The sequence below is a fragment of the Oncorhynchus gorbuscha genome, linkage group LG07, assembly GCF_021184085.1.
Source record: "Oncorhynchus gorbuscha isolate QuinsamMale2020 ecotype Even-year linkage group LG07, OgorEven_v1.0, whole genome shotgun sequence".
NCBI lineage: Eukaryota > Metazoa > Chordata > Actinopteri > Salmoniformes > Salmonidae > Oncorhynchus > Oncorhynchus gorbuscha.
The window spans coordinates 20,795,934-20,813,485 of record NC_060179.1 but is presented as its reverse complement, the minus strand read 5'-3'; the positions used below and the strand labels follow the sequence as shown (position 1 = coordinate 20,813,485).

The window sequence follows — 17,552 nt, the reverse complement described above, 5'->3', positions numbered from 1 at the left end:
AATGACAGATCTATAACTTTGGGTTGTGTGCCAGAAAAAGTGATATATTGCAGCATTAATACTCCTTTATGAGCAGACGAAGAGAGCAGGGAGAAATGCCCCATCTTCCCGCGGCCATAAACAGCGTAAGGGAATTTCGTATTTTGTTTACCCAACTTGGCTGGATGTCCTTTGGGTGGTGGACAATTCTTGATACACATGAGAAACTGTTGAGTGTGAAAAACCCAGCAGAATTGCAGTTCTTGACACATTCACTTTCTGAATGGCCCACATAAACAATGCATGTCCCAATTGTCTCAAGGCTTTAAAATCAAAGGATTTTCTCTTGCAATTTAGTACAACAACAAAAAAGCACGCAAAAAAATTACCAAAAAACACAGCTGCCAGACATGAAAGGATGTATTGCTTAAGCAAGACATGGGACAAGAATACAGCAACAGTGACAGTTACAACAACAGTAAGCGTTCCTAGTCAGTGTTCACAGTCAGTCTCTGTCCAGACGGTCCAGAAACAGACTCCAAACCTTGAGAAATCTGCTGGAGGAGTTAGTCCTGAAAAAACTCATATTTTACAAGTTAATGGTGTTAATCATTTCTGCTAACCATCTATGGAAGCAAGGGGAGGTGAGTGACTTCCATTCTGTGAGGATATTCGTTTTGCAGCCACCATTCCAAACACCAGAGCCTGTTGTTCCTCATACGACCATCTTAGAACAGACTCTGAGCAGCCAAAGAGAGCGAGTTCTGCATCAGGGTCAATGGCCCTCTCATATACCTTTGAATACCAATCAAAAATGTTCCTCCAAAAATGATTAAGTAGGGGGCAGAGACAAAAAATATGAGTTAATGAACCCTCTGAGGCTTTACATTTGTCACAGTGTCACACAGTGGGGAGACCTGGGGCCTTTGGTTTTGGAGTAGTGAAGTCTATGTCTGACTATGTATTGTATCAATTGATATCTGGCATTGACGGAGCAGGAGTGAATTGTAGACAGGGCTTCTCCCCATAGATCATCTGAGATCTCAATATTTTACTCTTTACCCCAGGTCTTTATGTATTTGGAGAAAAGGGTGACAAACTGTGAGATGAGGTGTGTTGAGTTGGGAGGGCGATGTAGCAAATCACAAAATGAATATTGTACAGGGAGGCTGTCAACATTTAGAATTTTCCCTTTGATGTAGTGTCTGTTAAAAATCATTTTTAACCTGTCTCCTCCTCTTTACCTACACTGATTGAAGTGGATTTAACAAGTCACATCAAAAGGATCATAGCTTTCACCTGGTCAGTCTGTCATTTTAAGAGCAGGTGTTCCTAATGTTTTGTACACTCAGGTATATTTTATATAAGTGGTTATATAAGTTGTTCCTCCTTCCGTCTTCCTATCTTCCTCACTCCCAGGTGAGTCTTGGCACTAGCGACACAGTCTTCCTGTGGATCAAAGAGCCGAGGCCCACAGTGGAAGGACACATCTTCTGCAACCCAGTGGACCGCCCCTCCTATATGGCTTTGATATGGTAAACACCTCCCACACTACCCCCACGACTTCAGAAACAAAGTAGTTCCCCCGCAGTTCACGTTAGAATAGTATACATTTAACAAATGGCGAAGAAGCGCCGCATCCCGTCACAATAGATCTAGAGCCAATATGCTCTGAAAACTTACATAAGCAGAAACAGTATGGCTTTGCAGAAACAGACCATGGATGTTGCAGTAGGACTATAGAGTAGGGTTTAGACTAAGCCTATAGACTCAGTTCTCTTAGTGAAGTATAATTTAATTAACAACTTAGCTCTTTCTCGGAGGCATTCAGGTACAGTGCATTCGGAAAGTATTCAGACCCCTTGACTTTATTCACATCTTGTTCCGTTAGTCTTATTCTAAAATGTATTAAATCATTTTTTCCCTCATCAATCTACACACAATACCCCATCATGACGAAGCAAAAACAGGTTTTTAGACATGTTTGCACATTTAAAAAAAAAAAACGGAAAAAATCACATTCACATAAGTATTCAGACCCTTTACTCTGTACTTTGTTGAAGCACGTTTGGCAGCAATTACAGCCTCAAGTCTCCTTGGGTATGACGCTACAAGCTCTGCACACCTGTATTTGGGGAGTTTCTCCCATTCTTCTCTGCAAATCCTCTCAAGCTCTGTCAGGTCCTGTCTAAGCCTCCAGTATTTATGCTGCAGTAGTTTGTGTCGGGGGGCTAGGGTCAGTTTGTTATATCTGGAGTACTTCTCCTGTCCTATTCGGTGTCCTGTGTGAATCTAAGTGTGCGTTCTCTAATTCTCTCCTTCTTTCTTTCTCTCTCTCGGAGGACCTGAGCCCTAGGACCATGCCCCAGGACTACCTGACATGATGACTCCTTGCTGTCCCCAGTCCACCTGGCCATGCTGCTGCTCCAGTTTCAACTGTTCTGCCTTACTATTATTCGACCATGCTGGTCATTTATGAACATTTGAACATCTTGGCCATGTTCTGTTATAATCTTCACCCGGCACAGCCAGAAGAGGACGGGCCACCCCACATATGCTCTCTCTAATTCTCTCTTTCTTTCTCTCTCTCGGAGGACCTGAGCCCTAGGACCGTGCCCCAGGACTACCTGACATGATGACTCCTTGCTGTCCCCGGTCCACCTGACTGTGCTGCTGCTCCAGTTTCAACTGTTCTGCCTTGTTATTATTCGACCATGCTGGTCATTTATGAACATTTGAACATCTTGGGCATGTTCTGTTATAATCTCCACCCGGCACAGCCAGAAGAGGACTGGCCACCCCACATAGCCTGGTTCCTCTCTAGGTTTCTTCCTAGGTTTTGGCCTTTCTAGGGAGTTTTTCCTAGCCACTGTGCTTCCACACCTGCATTGCTTGCTGTTTGGGGTTTTAGGCTGGGTTTCTGTACAGCACTTTGAGATATCAGCTGATGTACGAAGGGCTATATAAATAAATTTGATTTGATTTGGATGAGGAGCGTCACTGCACAGCTATTTTCAGGTCTCTCCAGAGATGTTCGATCGTGTTCAAGTCCGGGCTCTGGCTGGGCCACTCAAGGACATTCTGTAGCCACTCCTGCATTGTCTTTGCTGTGTGCTTAAGGTCATTGTCCTGTTGGAAGGTGAACCTTCACCCCAGTCTGAGGTCCTGAGTGCTCTGGAGCAGGTTTTCATTAAGGATCTCTCTGTACTTTGTTCCGTTCATCTTTCCCTCGATCTTGACTAGTCTCCCAGTCCCTGCCACTGAAAGACACCCCAACAGCATGATGCTGCCGCCACCACCATGCTTCACCGTAGGGATGGTGCTAGGGTTCCTCCAGACGTGACGCTTGGCATTCAGGCCAAAGAGTTCAATTTTGGTTTCATCAGACCAGATAATCTTGTTTCTCATGGTCTGAGAGTCTTTAGGTGCCTTTTGGCAAACTCTAAGTGGGCTGCCAACCCTTTTACCGAGGAGTGGCTTCCATCTGGACACTCTACCATAAAGACCTGATTGGTGGAGTGCTACAGAGATGGTTGCCCTTCTGGGAGGTTCTCCAATCTCCACAGAGGAACTCTGGAGCTCTGTCAGAGTGACCATCAGATTCTTGCTCACCTCCCTGACCAAAGCCCTTCTCCCCTGATTGCTCAGTTTGGCCTGGATGGAGGCTGTTCAACTGTTCTTGGGGACCTTCAGTGCTGGTACCCTTCCCCAGATCTGTGCCTCGACACAAACCTGTTCCGGGGGCTCTACCGACAATTCCTTTGACCTCTTGGCTTGATTTTTGCTCTGACATGCACTGCCAACTGTGGGACCTTATATAGACAGGTGTGTGCCTTTACAAATCATGTCCAATCAATTGAATTTACCACAGGTAGACTCTAATCAAGTTGTAGAAACATCTCAAGGATGATCAATGGAAACATTTTTGAGTCTCACAGCAAAGGGTCTGAATACTTATGTAAATAAGGTATTTTTGTTTATTATTTTAAATACATTTTTCACCTTGTATATGGGGTATTGTGTGTAGATTGATGAGGAAAAATAATAATTGAATCAATTTTAGAATAAGGCTGTAACGAAACAAAATGTGGGGCAAAGTCAAAGGGTCTGAATACTTTCTGAATGCACCGTACATGATTCATGACAAAGATTATTTCCACTGTACTACAACTGACCTGGTGATAAAAGCATGTTCTAAGTGGCATACATGTACTTCCCTAACCTGGACGACACTGGGCCAAACCCTCCCCTAACCTGGACGACACTAGGCCAAACCCTCCCCTAACCTGGACGACACTGGGTCAAACCCTCCTCTAACCCGGACAACACTGGGCCAAACCCTCCCCTAACCTGGACGACACTGGGCCAAACCCTCCCCTAACCAGGCTGGAGTGACGCTGTAACACTGCGATGCAGGGCCTTAGACCGCTGCGCCACTCAGGAGGCCCTTTATGTCCCTAACATTAAATTAAAACTGAAACTAGGCCTCCCGGGTGGTGCAGTGGTTAAGGGCGCTGTACTGCAGTGCCAGCTGTGCCATCAGAGTCCCTGGGTTCGCGCCCAGGCTCTGTCGTAACCGGCCGCGACCGGGAGGTCCGTGGGGCGACGCACAATTGGCCTAGCGTCGTCCGGGTTAGGGAGGGCTTGGTCGGTAGGGATGTCCTTGTCTCATCGCGCACCAGTGACTCCTGTGGCGGGCCGGGCGCAGTGCGCGCTAACCAAGGTTGCCAGGTGCACGGTGTACCCTCCGACACATTGGTGCGGCTGGCTTCTGGGTTGGATGCGTGCTGTGTTAAGAAGCAGTACGGCTGGTTGGGTTGTGTATCGGAGGACGCATGACTTTCAACCTTCGTCTCTCCCGAGCCCGTACGGGAGTTGTACGAGTGGATATAAAAACGAATATAAAAACACAACTGCAATAACCTTGGTACCTAATGCTAACGATCGTTATGTGGCATTGACATTTAATTGAATTCCTTGAGACTTTGTTGAACTATAACTCTGTCACATACAGTCCAAAACAAATTTGCCATTTGTCATTGTGCCACTGGTAACCTTGCACAAGTGCACAAACACACACACCAAGTGACATTGACATCTTTTACTAATCATTATCTTCTGTCTGTATGACTCCTGTTCCATAATGTTTTAATCTACGGTAAAATAGAGTATTATAAAATAAGTGGTTTTACTCATAATAGCTGATACACAAAGGAGATTAAAATCGGGAAGGATGCTCAGGCTTCTACTGTAGATGGCTTGCTTTGAATTCAATTATACTAAATGATGGTATGTCAGCCCAGGTAAATCTCTGTGTTTGTGTTTGTGTGTGTGTGTGTGTATATATATATTTATATATTTATATGCCTCCTGCCAGCTATAAGAATGGCTCCCTGACCAGAGAGAGGATCAGAAACAAGTGTGCTGGAGGGTCATGGGAAGTCTTCTCCTCGGTCCTGAGGACTACACCAACAGGGAACAACGGGAACATAGGTGATGAAGTCAAACATGCTGTATCTATCAGTAGATTTGTTTTAGTCATCAAGTTGGATTGATTTAGAGACTGTAGGCCCCAGATTTATTCAGATAATGGCAGGGTTTTCAGATAACGGCTTGATCTTTTTGATGTGGTGCTGACTGATTCTGAATGGGCTGGCATCTAACGTTCTCTTCCAGGGATTTACTTTGATGTGGTGCTGACTGATTCTGAATGGGCTGGCATCTAACGTTCTCTTCCAGGGATTTACTTTGATGTGGTGCTGACTGATTCTGAATGGGCTGGCATCTAACGTTCTCTTCCAGGGATTTACTTTGATGTGGTGCTGACTGATTCTGAATGGGCTGGCATCTAACGTTCTCTTCCAGGGATTTACTTTGATGTGGTGCTGACTGATTCTGAATGGGCTGGCATCTACCGTTCTCTTCCAGGGATTTACTTTGATGTGGTGCTGACTGATTCTGAATGGGCTGGCATCTAACGTTCTCTTCCAGGGATTTACTTTGATGTGGTGCTGACTGATTCTGAATGGGCTGGAATCTAACGTTCTCTTCCAGGGATGTACTTTGATGTGGTGCTGACTGATTCTGAATGGGCTGGAATCTAACGTTCTCTTCCAGGGATTTACTTTGATGCCATGGAAATCACACCGTCTGCAGTCGGAGTTCACAGATTTGACAAAGAAAATACGAAGGTCAGTGCAAAGACTCTGCTGTGTATTGAAGGAAGTCAAATTATGGATGGGATTCTATTTGCAATTCAAATGAAAAACTGGAAACGGTAGTTCTCTGTTTCCATCTAAATGAAAAGATGTACAAGCACATAAGTAATTCATAAGTAAGAGATTCATGCTTGTAGTTTTTTTATCGATCAATGTTTTATTGACCAATGAATGGTTTCAAAACAGCAACCGGAGCCCTTGTCCAAGACAGACAAAGATAAGTCACGCAAGGCTACAGTATCGCTGTCATCCGCTTTTCCTTGTGAACTCCTTCAATGGGGCGGTGAAGCCGGAGGATTAGGAGACGTCATACAGGGTGATGTGAGGAGAGAGGTCAGAAGGGGTGGGGACTTAGCCCGGTGGGAATGAGGCTCTCCATTCCTCCAGTCAAAGAGAGTTCTGTAAGGGCAGGAATCTCCCATCTACTCCCCTGCTCCTTTGCCTGCTTTCCAAAAGCCTCTCTTTGTGTTCCCCTTCCCTGTCGTCCCGCTCAGGTAGCCGGCTTCTCCGCCCAGGGGGAAATCCGAGCCCTGGTTGAGGGACAGTTCCTGGCAAAGAGGGTCCACGCCGAAAAGCTGGGTTATAAGATCAGTGAGTGGATGCAGTTCCTTTCTCCTCTCTCTCTTTCTCCTCTTTCTCCTCTCTTTCTCCTCTTTCTCCTCTTTCTCCTCTCTCTCTTTCTCCTCTTTCTCCTCTCTCTCTTTCTCCTCTTTCTCCTCTCTTTCTCCTCTTTCTCCTCTTTCTCCTCTTTCTCCTCTCTCTCTTTCTCCTCTTTCTCCTCTCTCTCTTTCTCCTCTTTCTCCTCTCTCTCTTTCTCCTCTTTCTCCTCTCTCTCTTTCTCCTCTTTCTCCTCTCTCTCTTTCTCCTCTTTCTCCTCTCTCTCTTTCTCCTCTTTCTCTCTCTCTTTCTCCTCTTTCTCCTCTCTTTCTCCTCTCTCTCTTTCTCCTCTTTCTCCTCTCTCTCTTTCTCCTCTTTCTCCTCTCTTTCTCCTCTTTCTCCTCTTTCTCCTCTCTCTCTTTCTCCTTTCTCCTCTCTCTTTCTCCTTTCTCCTCTCTCTTTCTCCTCTTTCTCCTCTTTCTCCTCTTTCTCCTCTTTCTCCTCTCTCTTTCTCCTTTCTCCTCTCTCTTTCTCCTCTTTCTCCTCTCTCTCTTTCTCCTTTCTCCTCTCTCTCTTTCTCCTTTCTCCTCTCTCTTTCTCCTCTTTCTCCTCTCTTTCTCCTCTTTCTCCTCTCTCTCTTTCTCCTCTTTCTCCTCTTTCTCCTCTCTCTCGTTCTCCTTTCTCCTCTCTCTTTCTCCTCTTTCTCCTCTTTCTCTCTTTCTCTTTCTCCTCTTTCTCCTCTTTCTCCTCTTTCTCCTCTCTCTCTTTCTCCTTTCTCCTCTCTCTTTCTCCTCTTTCTCCTCTCTCTCTTTCTCCTTTCTCCTCTCTCTTTCTCCTTTCTCCTCTCTCTTTCTCCTCTTTCTCCTCTCTCTCTTTCTCCTCTTTCTCCTCTCTCTCCTCTCTCTCTTTCTCCTTTCTCCTCTCTCTTTCTCCTTTCTCCTCTCTCTTTCTCCTCTTTCTCCTCTTTCTCCTCTCTCTCTTTCTCCTTTCTCCTCTCTCTCTTTCTCCTCTCTCTTTCTCCTCTTTCTCCTCTTTCTCCTCTCTCTCTTTCTCCTTTCTCCTCTCTCTTTCTCCTTTCTCCTCTCTCTTTCTCCTCTTTCTCCTCTTTCTCCTCTTTCTCCTCTTTCTCTCTTCTCTCTCTCTCTTTCTCCTCTTTCTCCTTTCTCTCTCTTTCTCCTCTTTCTTTCTCCTCTTTCTCTCTCTCTCTCTTTCTCCTCTTTCTCCTCTCTCTTTCTCCTTTCTCCTCTCTCTTTCTCCTCTTTCTCCTCTCTCTCTTTCTCCTCTTTCTCCTCTCTCTCTTTCTCCTTTCTCCTCTCTCTTTCTCCTTTCTCCTCTCTCTTTCTCCTCTTTCTCTCTCTCTCTTTCTCCTTTCTTCTCCTTTCTCTCTCTTTCTCCTCTTTCTCCTCTTCTCTTTCTCCTCTTTCTCCTCTTTCTCCTTTCTCCTCTTTCTCTCTTTCTCTCTTTCTCTCTCTCTCTTTCTCCTTTCTCTTTCTCCTCTTTTCTCTCTTTCTCCCTTTCTCTCTCTTTCTCCTTTCTCCTCTCTCTTTCTCTCTTTCTCCTCTCTCTCTCTCTTTCTCTCTTTCTCCTCTCTCTCTTTCTCCTCTTTCTCTCTTCTCTCTCTCTTTCTCCTTTCTCTCTCTCTTTCTCCTTTCTCCTCTCTCTCTCCTCTTTCTCCTCTTTCTCCTCTCTCTTTCTCTCTCTCTCTTTCTCTCTTTCTCTCTCTCTTTCTCCTCTTTCTCCTCTTTCTCCTCTTTCTCTCTCTCCTCTTTCTCCTCTCTCTCTTTCTCCTCTCTCCTCTCTCTCTTTCTCTCTCTCTTTCTCCTCTTTCTCCTCTCTCTCTTTCTCCTCTTTTTCTCGTAGTCATTTTTTGCTTCCCTCCTAACTCATTATTGTACATTGACTTTCTCTCTCTCTTTTCTTATCTTCTACTCGCTCTTTATTTTTTGACTATTCTCTTCCCCCTGGCATTTCCTTCATCTATCTTCTCTTCATCTCTCTCTCTCTCTCGCTCTCTTTCTCACACACACACACACACACACACACACACACACACACACACACACACACACACACACACACACACACACACACACACACACACACACACACACACACACACACACACACACACACACACACACACACACACACACACACACACACACACACTTATCTCTGTCCCTCTCTCTCCACAGTGGTCAGTATCAGTAGTATTTTAGCATAGTGGCTGGATGCAGTTTCACTCAAAAACCCCCGGAAGGGAACAGAATGCCTCAATGATATTGAAGCATGAGGACTGAATAGGCTACCCACTCGCACTCACTTATCACAGCTATTTGGCAGACTCAATTTTGGCTCTATATCGGTCCAGAATATTAGTGATTAATCAAAGGCGGTGATTTTGCCTTGAGGACCTCGTATCGAGCGGCAGATTGTTTTTTTTTAGCCCCCCGTAAAAGAAGTCCATTATTGCAGTCAAATTTGCTGAAGGAGAAAAAGAACAGAGTAATATTGTGATCCGTTAGGATATTTCTACTAACTGCTACTGTATGGATCTTGGCAGATGATGCTAGTTCAATTAAAGCACATTGACTACTGCCAAGGCGGATATTTTAAATGAGTCCATGAGGGATCTGTTTGTCTGTTGCCTTCATACAAAGCAAGCAGTTTGGTCCATCTGTCATCATTGGAATCACTCTGGGCCACATTGCTATTTCTCAATGCATCCTTTCAATTCAAAGCCATTGCAAAATGAAATGCTCAAATGTAGACTTTTCCCAGAGAGTTTCAGGAGTCCGAGCCTACCAGGTTAGATAGATACTGTAGACAGGCAGGTTTGTGCATCGATTGCTGCTGATTTCTCTTAAGACGTTTGGGGCTGGTCCTGTATGTGTGTACGTGCGAGCGTGTGCCTATGTGTAGCCTGGCTAAGCTGAAATCTCACTCACTCGCCACCGAAGGTCAACATTCTGCCATAGAATTGAACTTCAAATAAGACCCTCACTGGCCATCAATAGTAATGAATAATGTATTCACATACTGACCGATCACTCTTTATTAAAAGGAAACCCTCTTATTGACACTATAGGTCTTTTTTAACAGTATTTGAGTGTGGGAAATGCAACTCAACTACATATTATGTTCTGTTGTCCTAGAATTAAACTGATTTAATTCTATAGATTTAGCTACACACAGAGTGTCAAGGGATGATGCTGGAGAGGCGAAGCAGATACGGGGAGTCAAACATTTTAATATGGAACAGACATGGAACGAGACAGGAACAGCGTCAGCACATGGGTAACACAGACAAATAACAATCACAATATGGAACAATGCGGACACAGAAAACACAACCAAGGAACAGACAGATATACAGGGGGGTAATCAACAAAGTGAAGGATTCCAGGTGAGTCCAATGAGCGCAGCTGCGTGTATTGTTGGTAACAGGAGTGTATGGTGACGGGTAGCCTGGTACCCTCGAGCGCCAGGGAGGAGGAGCGGGAGCAGGTGTGACAGAGAGAGAGGTTATGTTATATCCACCTCAAATGGAATATTATGAACGAGCATGTTGCTTTACATCCTGGAGAAGTGATTTGCTGTTGACTGGGACGCCCTGGTTACAGTTTATTGAAGAGCACTGTGTTCTGCTCTCTCTCTTTCTCTCTCTTTCGCTCTCGCTCTCTCTGGTCCTCCCTCTTCTCTCTTTGTCTCTCTTTCCCTCTGTACTCTCATTCACTCTCTTTCTTTATTTCTCTCTCCCCTCCCTCTCATGTCCCTTCTCTTCTCTCTCATGTCCCTTCCTCTCTCCTCTCTCTCCTCCTCTTGTCCCTTCCTCTCTTCTCTCTCTCTCTCCTCCCTCTGTCCCTTCTCATTCACTCTCTCCTTCTGTCCTTCTCATGCTCTCCTCCTCTTGGTCCCTTCTCTTCTCTCTCATGTCCCTTCCTCTCTTCTAATGCCTCCTCTCAGTGGGTCTCTCGATTCCTCTCATGTCCTTTCCACTCTTCTCTCTAGAATGTATGCACTCATGACTGTCTCCTCTCATGGATAAATGTCGTCTCTCTAAATGGCATATATTATTATTATATTCTCTTTCTTCTCTCTCTCCCTCCTCTCATGTCTCTTCCTTCTTCTCTCTCTCCTCCTCTCATGTCCCTTCCTTCTCTCTCTCTCTCTCCTCCTCTCATGTCCCTTCCTCTCTTCTCTCTCTCTCTCCTCCTCTCATGTCCCTTCCTCTCTTCTCTCTCTCTCTCCTCCTCTCATGTCCCTTCTTCTCTCTCCTCCTCTCTGTCTCTCCTCTCTTCTCTCTCCTCCTCTCATGTCCTTTCCTTACTTCTCTCTCCTCCTCTCATGTCTCTTCCTCTCTTCTCTCTCTCCTCCTCTCATGTCCTTTCCTTACTTCTCTCTCTCCTCCTCTCATGTCCTTTCCTTACTCTCTCCTCCTCTCATGTCCTTTCCTCTCATGTCCTCTTTCCCTTACTTCTCTCTCTCTCCTCCTCTCATGTCTCTTCCTCTCTTCTCTCCTTCCTCCTTATGTCCTTTCTTCTCTCTCTCCTCCTCTCATGTCTCTCTCCTCTCATGTCTCTTCCTCTCTTCTCTCTCTCCTCCTCTCATGTCCTTTCCTTACTTCTCTCTCTCCTCCTCTCATGTCCTTTCTTCTTCTCTCTCTCCTCCTCTCATGTCCTTTCCTTACTTCTCTCTCTCCTCCTCTCATGTCTCTTTCTCTCTTCTCTCTCTCCTCTCATGTCCCTTCCTCTCTTTCTCTCTCTCTCCTCCTCTCATGTCCTTTCCTTACTTCTCTCTCTCCTCCTCTCATGTCCTTTCCTTACTTCTCTCTCTCCTCCTCTCATATGTCTCTTCCTCTCTTCTCTCTCTCCTCCTCTCATGTCCCTTCCTCTCTTCTCTCTCTCTCTCTCTCCTCCTCTCATGTCCTTTCCTTACTTCTCTCTCTCCTCCTCTCATGTCTCTCCCTCTCTTCTCTCTCCTCCTCATGTCCCTTCCCCTCCTCTCTCTCCCTCTCCCTTCTTGAATCCTTCTTTAAATCTAGTGACTATTTCACTCCGACCACTAGTAATCTTGTAAGCTTGTAGATTTATGTCCTGCTCAGCACTGACCAGTTCTCTCTAAAGGATATGGATTAATCACAGAAAAAGAAGAGGAGAGGACTGACTTAAATGGCACCTCTGACCTCAAGTAAAGCAAATGATTGTGAAGATGATGACGGGGGTAGTGATGATAATGGTAGTGATGATAATGGTGGTGGTGGCGGCAGTGATGATGATAATGGTGGTGGTGGCAGTGATGATAATGGTGGCAATGATGATAATGGTGGCAGTGATGATAATGGTGGTGGTAGTGCTGCTGCTTTTGATGACAGTGGTAATGATAATAATTGTGGTAATGATAATATTAGATATGAATGGTGATGATGATGTCAATCAAATCTAATCAATTATGCCTAGGGCATATCTTCTTCATACAGTCTCTTTGAGGGCCTTTATAAATGAATCTCCCTGACCACTAAGGAACATTGATTATCCAGCCAGACATGGTGTTCTCCTTGAATTATTTACTTCCTCCTTCAATCCAGCCATCCTGTTCCTACCATGTATCCCCCTCTTTTCTTCTCCCCCTGCTTCTTGCCTTTGATACGTTCCAGCCAGGGGGAGGAAGGCATTGGCTACTTTAAAGAGGACAAGCCACCGAGGAAACATCGATAGAGTGGATGGATACTATCAACATGCATCCTTCCTTCCTTGAAGAAATCCCTGATCTAGCATTGCTGGATTGGTGAAAGCTGTGTGATAAAACTCAATCAATCAATCAATGAAATGTATTTATAAAGCCCTTTTTACATCAGCAGATGTCACAAAGTGCTTAGACAGAACCAGCCTTAAACCCCAAACAGCAAGCAATGCAGATGTAGAAGCACAATGGATAGGAAAAACTCCATAGAAAGGCCGGCACCTAGGAAGAAACCTAGAGAGGAACCAGGCTCTGAGGGGTGGCCAGCCTTCTTCTGGCTGTGCCGGGTGGAAATTATAAGAGTACATGGCCATTAAGGCCAGATCGTTCTTCAAGATGTTCAGACATTCATAGATGACCAGCAGGGTTAAATAATAATCACAGTGGTTGTAGAGGGTGCAGCAGGTCAGTACATCAGGAGTAAATGTCAGTTTGTTTTTCATAGCCGAGCACTGTTGTTTACGCCTATCTATTTGTGTTACAGTAAGTCAGTGATAACTTCAAGGAAAGGAGGAAGGAACGATGTGTTTAAGGTATTCAGTTACGGTCTTCATGTTTTGTTGTGGCACATTCCTTTAAGATGATGTCCTCCCATCAGGAATAGCTATATAAGTTACAATGTGTAGTGTAGTGCTTTGACAGCATAGCTTCATTTTATGAAGAATAGTGGCTATTATTTTTTTATACACCGGAGCCTTTCTTTCAAGACAAACACGGATTCTGTCATCATCTGTAACGCCATGTAGGCTACTGTTGTAGTGTTACAGCTCTGCACTGTACTTACTGACAGATGTACAATTCTCATGTAACTCAAGTGATTGTTCCATCTAGCAACTCTATTTGGAAATTATATATGCCCTTTTTTTCCCACAGAACGTTTTACTCTGGGTTGGGTCTATAGTCTTTGAGTGCATGCTTGTGTGTGTGTGTGTGTGTGTGTGTGGGTCGGTGTGCGTCAGTGCGTGGGCACACACGCACGCATACTTATGCAATTGAGGATGTATGTGCCTTTATGTCACATATATACAGTGGAGAGAACAAGTATTTGATACACTGCAGATTTTGCAGGTTTTCCTACTTACAAAGCATGTAGATGTCTGTAATTTTTATCATAGGTCCACGTCAACTGTGAGAGACAGAATCTAATACAAAAATCCAGAAAATCACATTGTATGGTTTTTAAGTAATTCATTAGCATTTTATTGCATGACATAAGTATTCGATCACCTACCAACCAGTAAGAATTCCGGCTCTCACAGACCTGTTAGTTTTTCTTTAAGAAGCCCTCCTGTTCTCCACTCATTACCTGTATTAAGTGCACCTGTTTGAACTTGTTACCTGTATAAAAGACACCTGTCCACACACACAATCAAACAGACTCCAACCTCTCCACAATGGCCAAGACCAGAGAGCTGTGTAAGGACATCAGGGTTAAATTGTAGACCTGCACAAGGCTGAGATGGGCTACAGGACAATAGGCAAGCAGCTTGGTGAGAAGGAAACAACTGTTGGCGCAATTGTTAGAAAATGGAATAAGTTCAAGGGGCTCCATGCAAGATCTCACCTAGTGGGGCATCAATGATCATGAGGAAGGTGAGGGATCAGCCCAGAACTACACGGCAGGACCTGGTCAATGACCTGAAGAGAGCTGGGACCACAGTCTCAAAGAAAACCATTAGTAACACACTACGCCGTCATGGATTAAAATCCTGCAGCGCACGCAAGGTCCCCCTGCTCAAGCCAGCTCATGTCCAGGCCCGTCTGAAGTTTGCCAATGACCATCTGGATGATCCAGAGGAGGAATGGGAGAAGGTCATGTGGTCTGATGAGACAAAAATAGAGCTTTTTAGTCCAAACTCCACTCGCCGTGTTTGGAGGAAGAAGAAGGATGAGTACAACCCCAAGAACACCATCCCAACCGTGAAGCATGGAGGTGGAAACATCATTCTTTGGGGATGCTTTTCTGCAAAGGGGACAGGACGACTGCACCGTATTGAGGGGAGGATGGATGGGGCCATGTATCGCGAGATCTTGGCCAACAACCTCCTTCCCTCAGTAAGAGCATTGAAGATGGGTCGTGGCTGGGTCTTCCAGCATGACAACGACCCGAAACACACAGCCAGGGCAACTAAGGAGTGGCTCCGTAAGAAGCATCTCAAGGTCCTGGAGTGGCCTAGCCAGTCTCCAGACCTGAACCCAATAGAAAACCTTTGGAGGGAGCTGAAAGTCCATATTTCCCTGCGGCAGCCCTGAAACCTGAAGGATCTGGAGAAGGTCTGTATGGAGGAGTGGGCCAAAATCCCTGCTGCAGTGTGTGCAAACCTGGTCAAGAACTACAGGAAATGTATGATCTCTGTAATTGCAAACAAAGGTTTATGTACCAAATATTAAGTTCTGCTTTTCTGATGTATCAAATACATCTGTCAAGCAACAAAATGCAAATGAGTTACTTAAATCCAGAAATTCACATTGTATTTTTTTGTTTTAGATTCCGTCTCTCACAGTTGAAGTGTACCTGTGATAAAAATGACAGACCTCTACATGCTTTGTAAGTAGAAAAACCTGTAAAATCGGCAGTGTATCAAATACTTGTTCTCCCCACTGTATACATATATATAGATAGATTGATAGATAGATATACACTACATGACCAAAGGTATGTGGACACCCCAAGAATTGCATTTGGCGAAAGGCTCACGCATACCCAGGCTGACTGGCTCTTGCTCAGGCAAATGAGAAATAAGTGCACTCAGGCTATCCGGAAGGCCAAACGTGAGTTACTTTAAAGGAGCAGAAGTTCTGGAAAACGGTTAAAGGCCTAGAGAATAGACCCTCCTCCTCACAGCTGCCCATGTCCCTTAAAGTTAATGATGTGGTTGTTACTGACAAGAAGCACATGGCTGAGCTCTTTAATCGCCACTTCATTAAGTCAGGATTCCTATTTTACTCAGCCATGCCTCCTTGCCTGTCCAACATTTACTCATCTCCCACCCCTTCTAATGTGACTGACCTCTTTTTTCCCCTGCCCCGCTACAAAGTTTCTCCCTGCAGGCAGTCCGAGGTGATAAAGGGCTCCTTAAACTTGACCCCCAAAAAACATCTGGGTCAGATGGTTTAGACCCTTTGTTATTTAAGGTTGCAGCCCCCATCATCATCACCAAGCCTGTCTCTCCTTTCTGGGGAGGTTCCCATTGCTCGGAAGGCAGCCACGGTTCGTCCTTTATTTAAAGGTGGAGATCAAGCTGATCCTAATGATTATCTCTATTTTGCCCTGTTTATCAAAAGTGTTGGAAAACTTGTCAATAATCATCTGACTGTCTATCTTGATGTCTATAGTATTCTCTCTGGTATGCAATCTGGTTTCCACTAAGGTTATGGATGTGTCACTGCAACCTTAAAGGTCCTCAATGTTGTCACCATTGACCTTGATTCTAAGCAATGTTGTGCTGTTATTTTTATTGACTTGGCCAAAGCTTTTGATACGGTAGACCATTCCATTCTTGTGGAGTATTGGTGTCTCTGAGGGGTCTTTTGCCTGTTTTACTACCCCTCTCAAAAAGTGCAGTGTATAAAGTCTGAGAATCTGCTGTCTCAGCCACTGGCTGTCACCAAGGGAGTACCCCAATGCTCAATCCTAGGCCCCACGCTCTTCTCAATTTACATCAACAGCATAGCTCAGGCAGTAGGAAGCTCTCTCATCCATTTATATGCAGATGATACAGTCTTATACTTAGCTGGCTCCTCCCCGGATTTTGTGTTAAATGCTCTACAACAAAGCTTTCTTAGTGTCCAGCAAGCTTTCTCTACCCTTAACCTTGTTCTGAACACCTCCAAAACAAAGGTAATGTGGATAAGACTACCCGTCTCCCCACAGGTGTGATTACTACATCTGAGGGTTTAGAGCTTGAGGTAGTCACCTCATACAAGTACTTCGGAGTATGGCTAGACGGTACACTGTCCTTCTCTCAGCACATATCAAAGCTGCAGGCTAAAGTTAAATCTAGACTTGGTTTCCTCTGTCATAATCGCTCCTCTTTCACCCCAGCTGCCAAACTAACCCTGTTTCAGATGACCATCCTACCCTTGCAAGATTACGGGGACATAATTTATAGATCGGCAGGTAAGGGTGCTCTCGAGCAGCTAGATGTTCTTTACCATTCAGCCATCAGATTTGCCACCAATGCTCCTTATAGGACACATCAGTGCACTCTATACCCCTCTGTAAACTGGTCATCTCTGTATACCCGTTGCAAGACCCACTGGTTGATGCTTAGGCCTCACTCTTAGGCCTCACTCCCCCCTATCTAAGATATCTACTGCAGCCCTCATCCTCCACATACAACACCCGTTCTGCCAGTCACATTCTGTTAAACGTCCCGAAAGCACACACCTCCCTGGGTCACTCCTCTTTTCAGTTTGCTGCAGCTAACGACTGGAACGAGCTGCAACAAACACTCAAACGGGATAGTTTTATCTCCATCTCTTCATTCAATGACTCAATCATGGACACTCTTACTGACAGTTGTGGCTGCTTTGCGTGATGTATTGTTATCTTTACCTTCTTGCCCTTTGTGCTGATGTCTGTGCCCAATAATGTTTGTACCATGTTTTGTGCTGCTACCATGCTGTGGCTCACAGTCGGGCGTTCCAATTCATCCCAAAGGTGTTCGATGGGGTTGAGGTCAGAGCTCTGTGCAGGCCAGTCAAGATCTTCCACACCGATCTCGACAAACCATTTCTAGACCTCGATTTATGGACAGGGGCATTGTCATGCTGGAACAGGAAAGGGCTTTCCTCAAACCGTTGCCACAACGTTGGGAGCACAGAATCCTCTAGAATGCCATTGTATGCAGCGCTGTATGCAGCGTTATATATGTAGCGTTAAGATTTCACTTCACTGGAGCTAAGGAGCCTAGCCCGATCCATGGAAAACAGCCCCAGACCATTATTCCTCCTCCATCAAACTTGACTGTTGGCACTATGCATTCGGGCAGGTAATGTGTTCCTGGCATCCGC

The 17,552-nt window shown here is 45.1% G+C and overlaps 1 protein-coding gene across 4 annotated transcripts in view; it reads left to right on the top strand.

Annotated features, from left to right (window-relative positions):
- The window catches only part of xylb (xylulokinase homolog (H. influenzae)), a 62,715-nt gene that overhangs the window by 13,105 nt on the left and 32,058 nt on the right, over nucleotides 1–17,552 (top strand). For all 4 annotated transcript variants that reach the window (XM_046355768.1, XM_046355767.1, XM_046355770.1 and 1 more), the window contains 4 exons: nucleotides 1,399–1,514; nucleotides 5,357–5,472; nucleotides 6,097–6,170; nucleotides 6,692–6,788. In XM_046355768.1, the coding sequence (XP_046211724.1) occupies nucleotides 1,399–1,514; nucleotides 5,357–5,472; nucleotides 6,097–6,170; nucleotides 6,692–6,788 (403 nt within the window). The remainder of the gene's footprint in view (nucleotides 1–1,398; nucleotides 1,515–5,356; nucleotides 5,473–6,096; nucleotides 6,171–6,691; nucleotides 6,789–17,552) is intronic.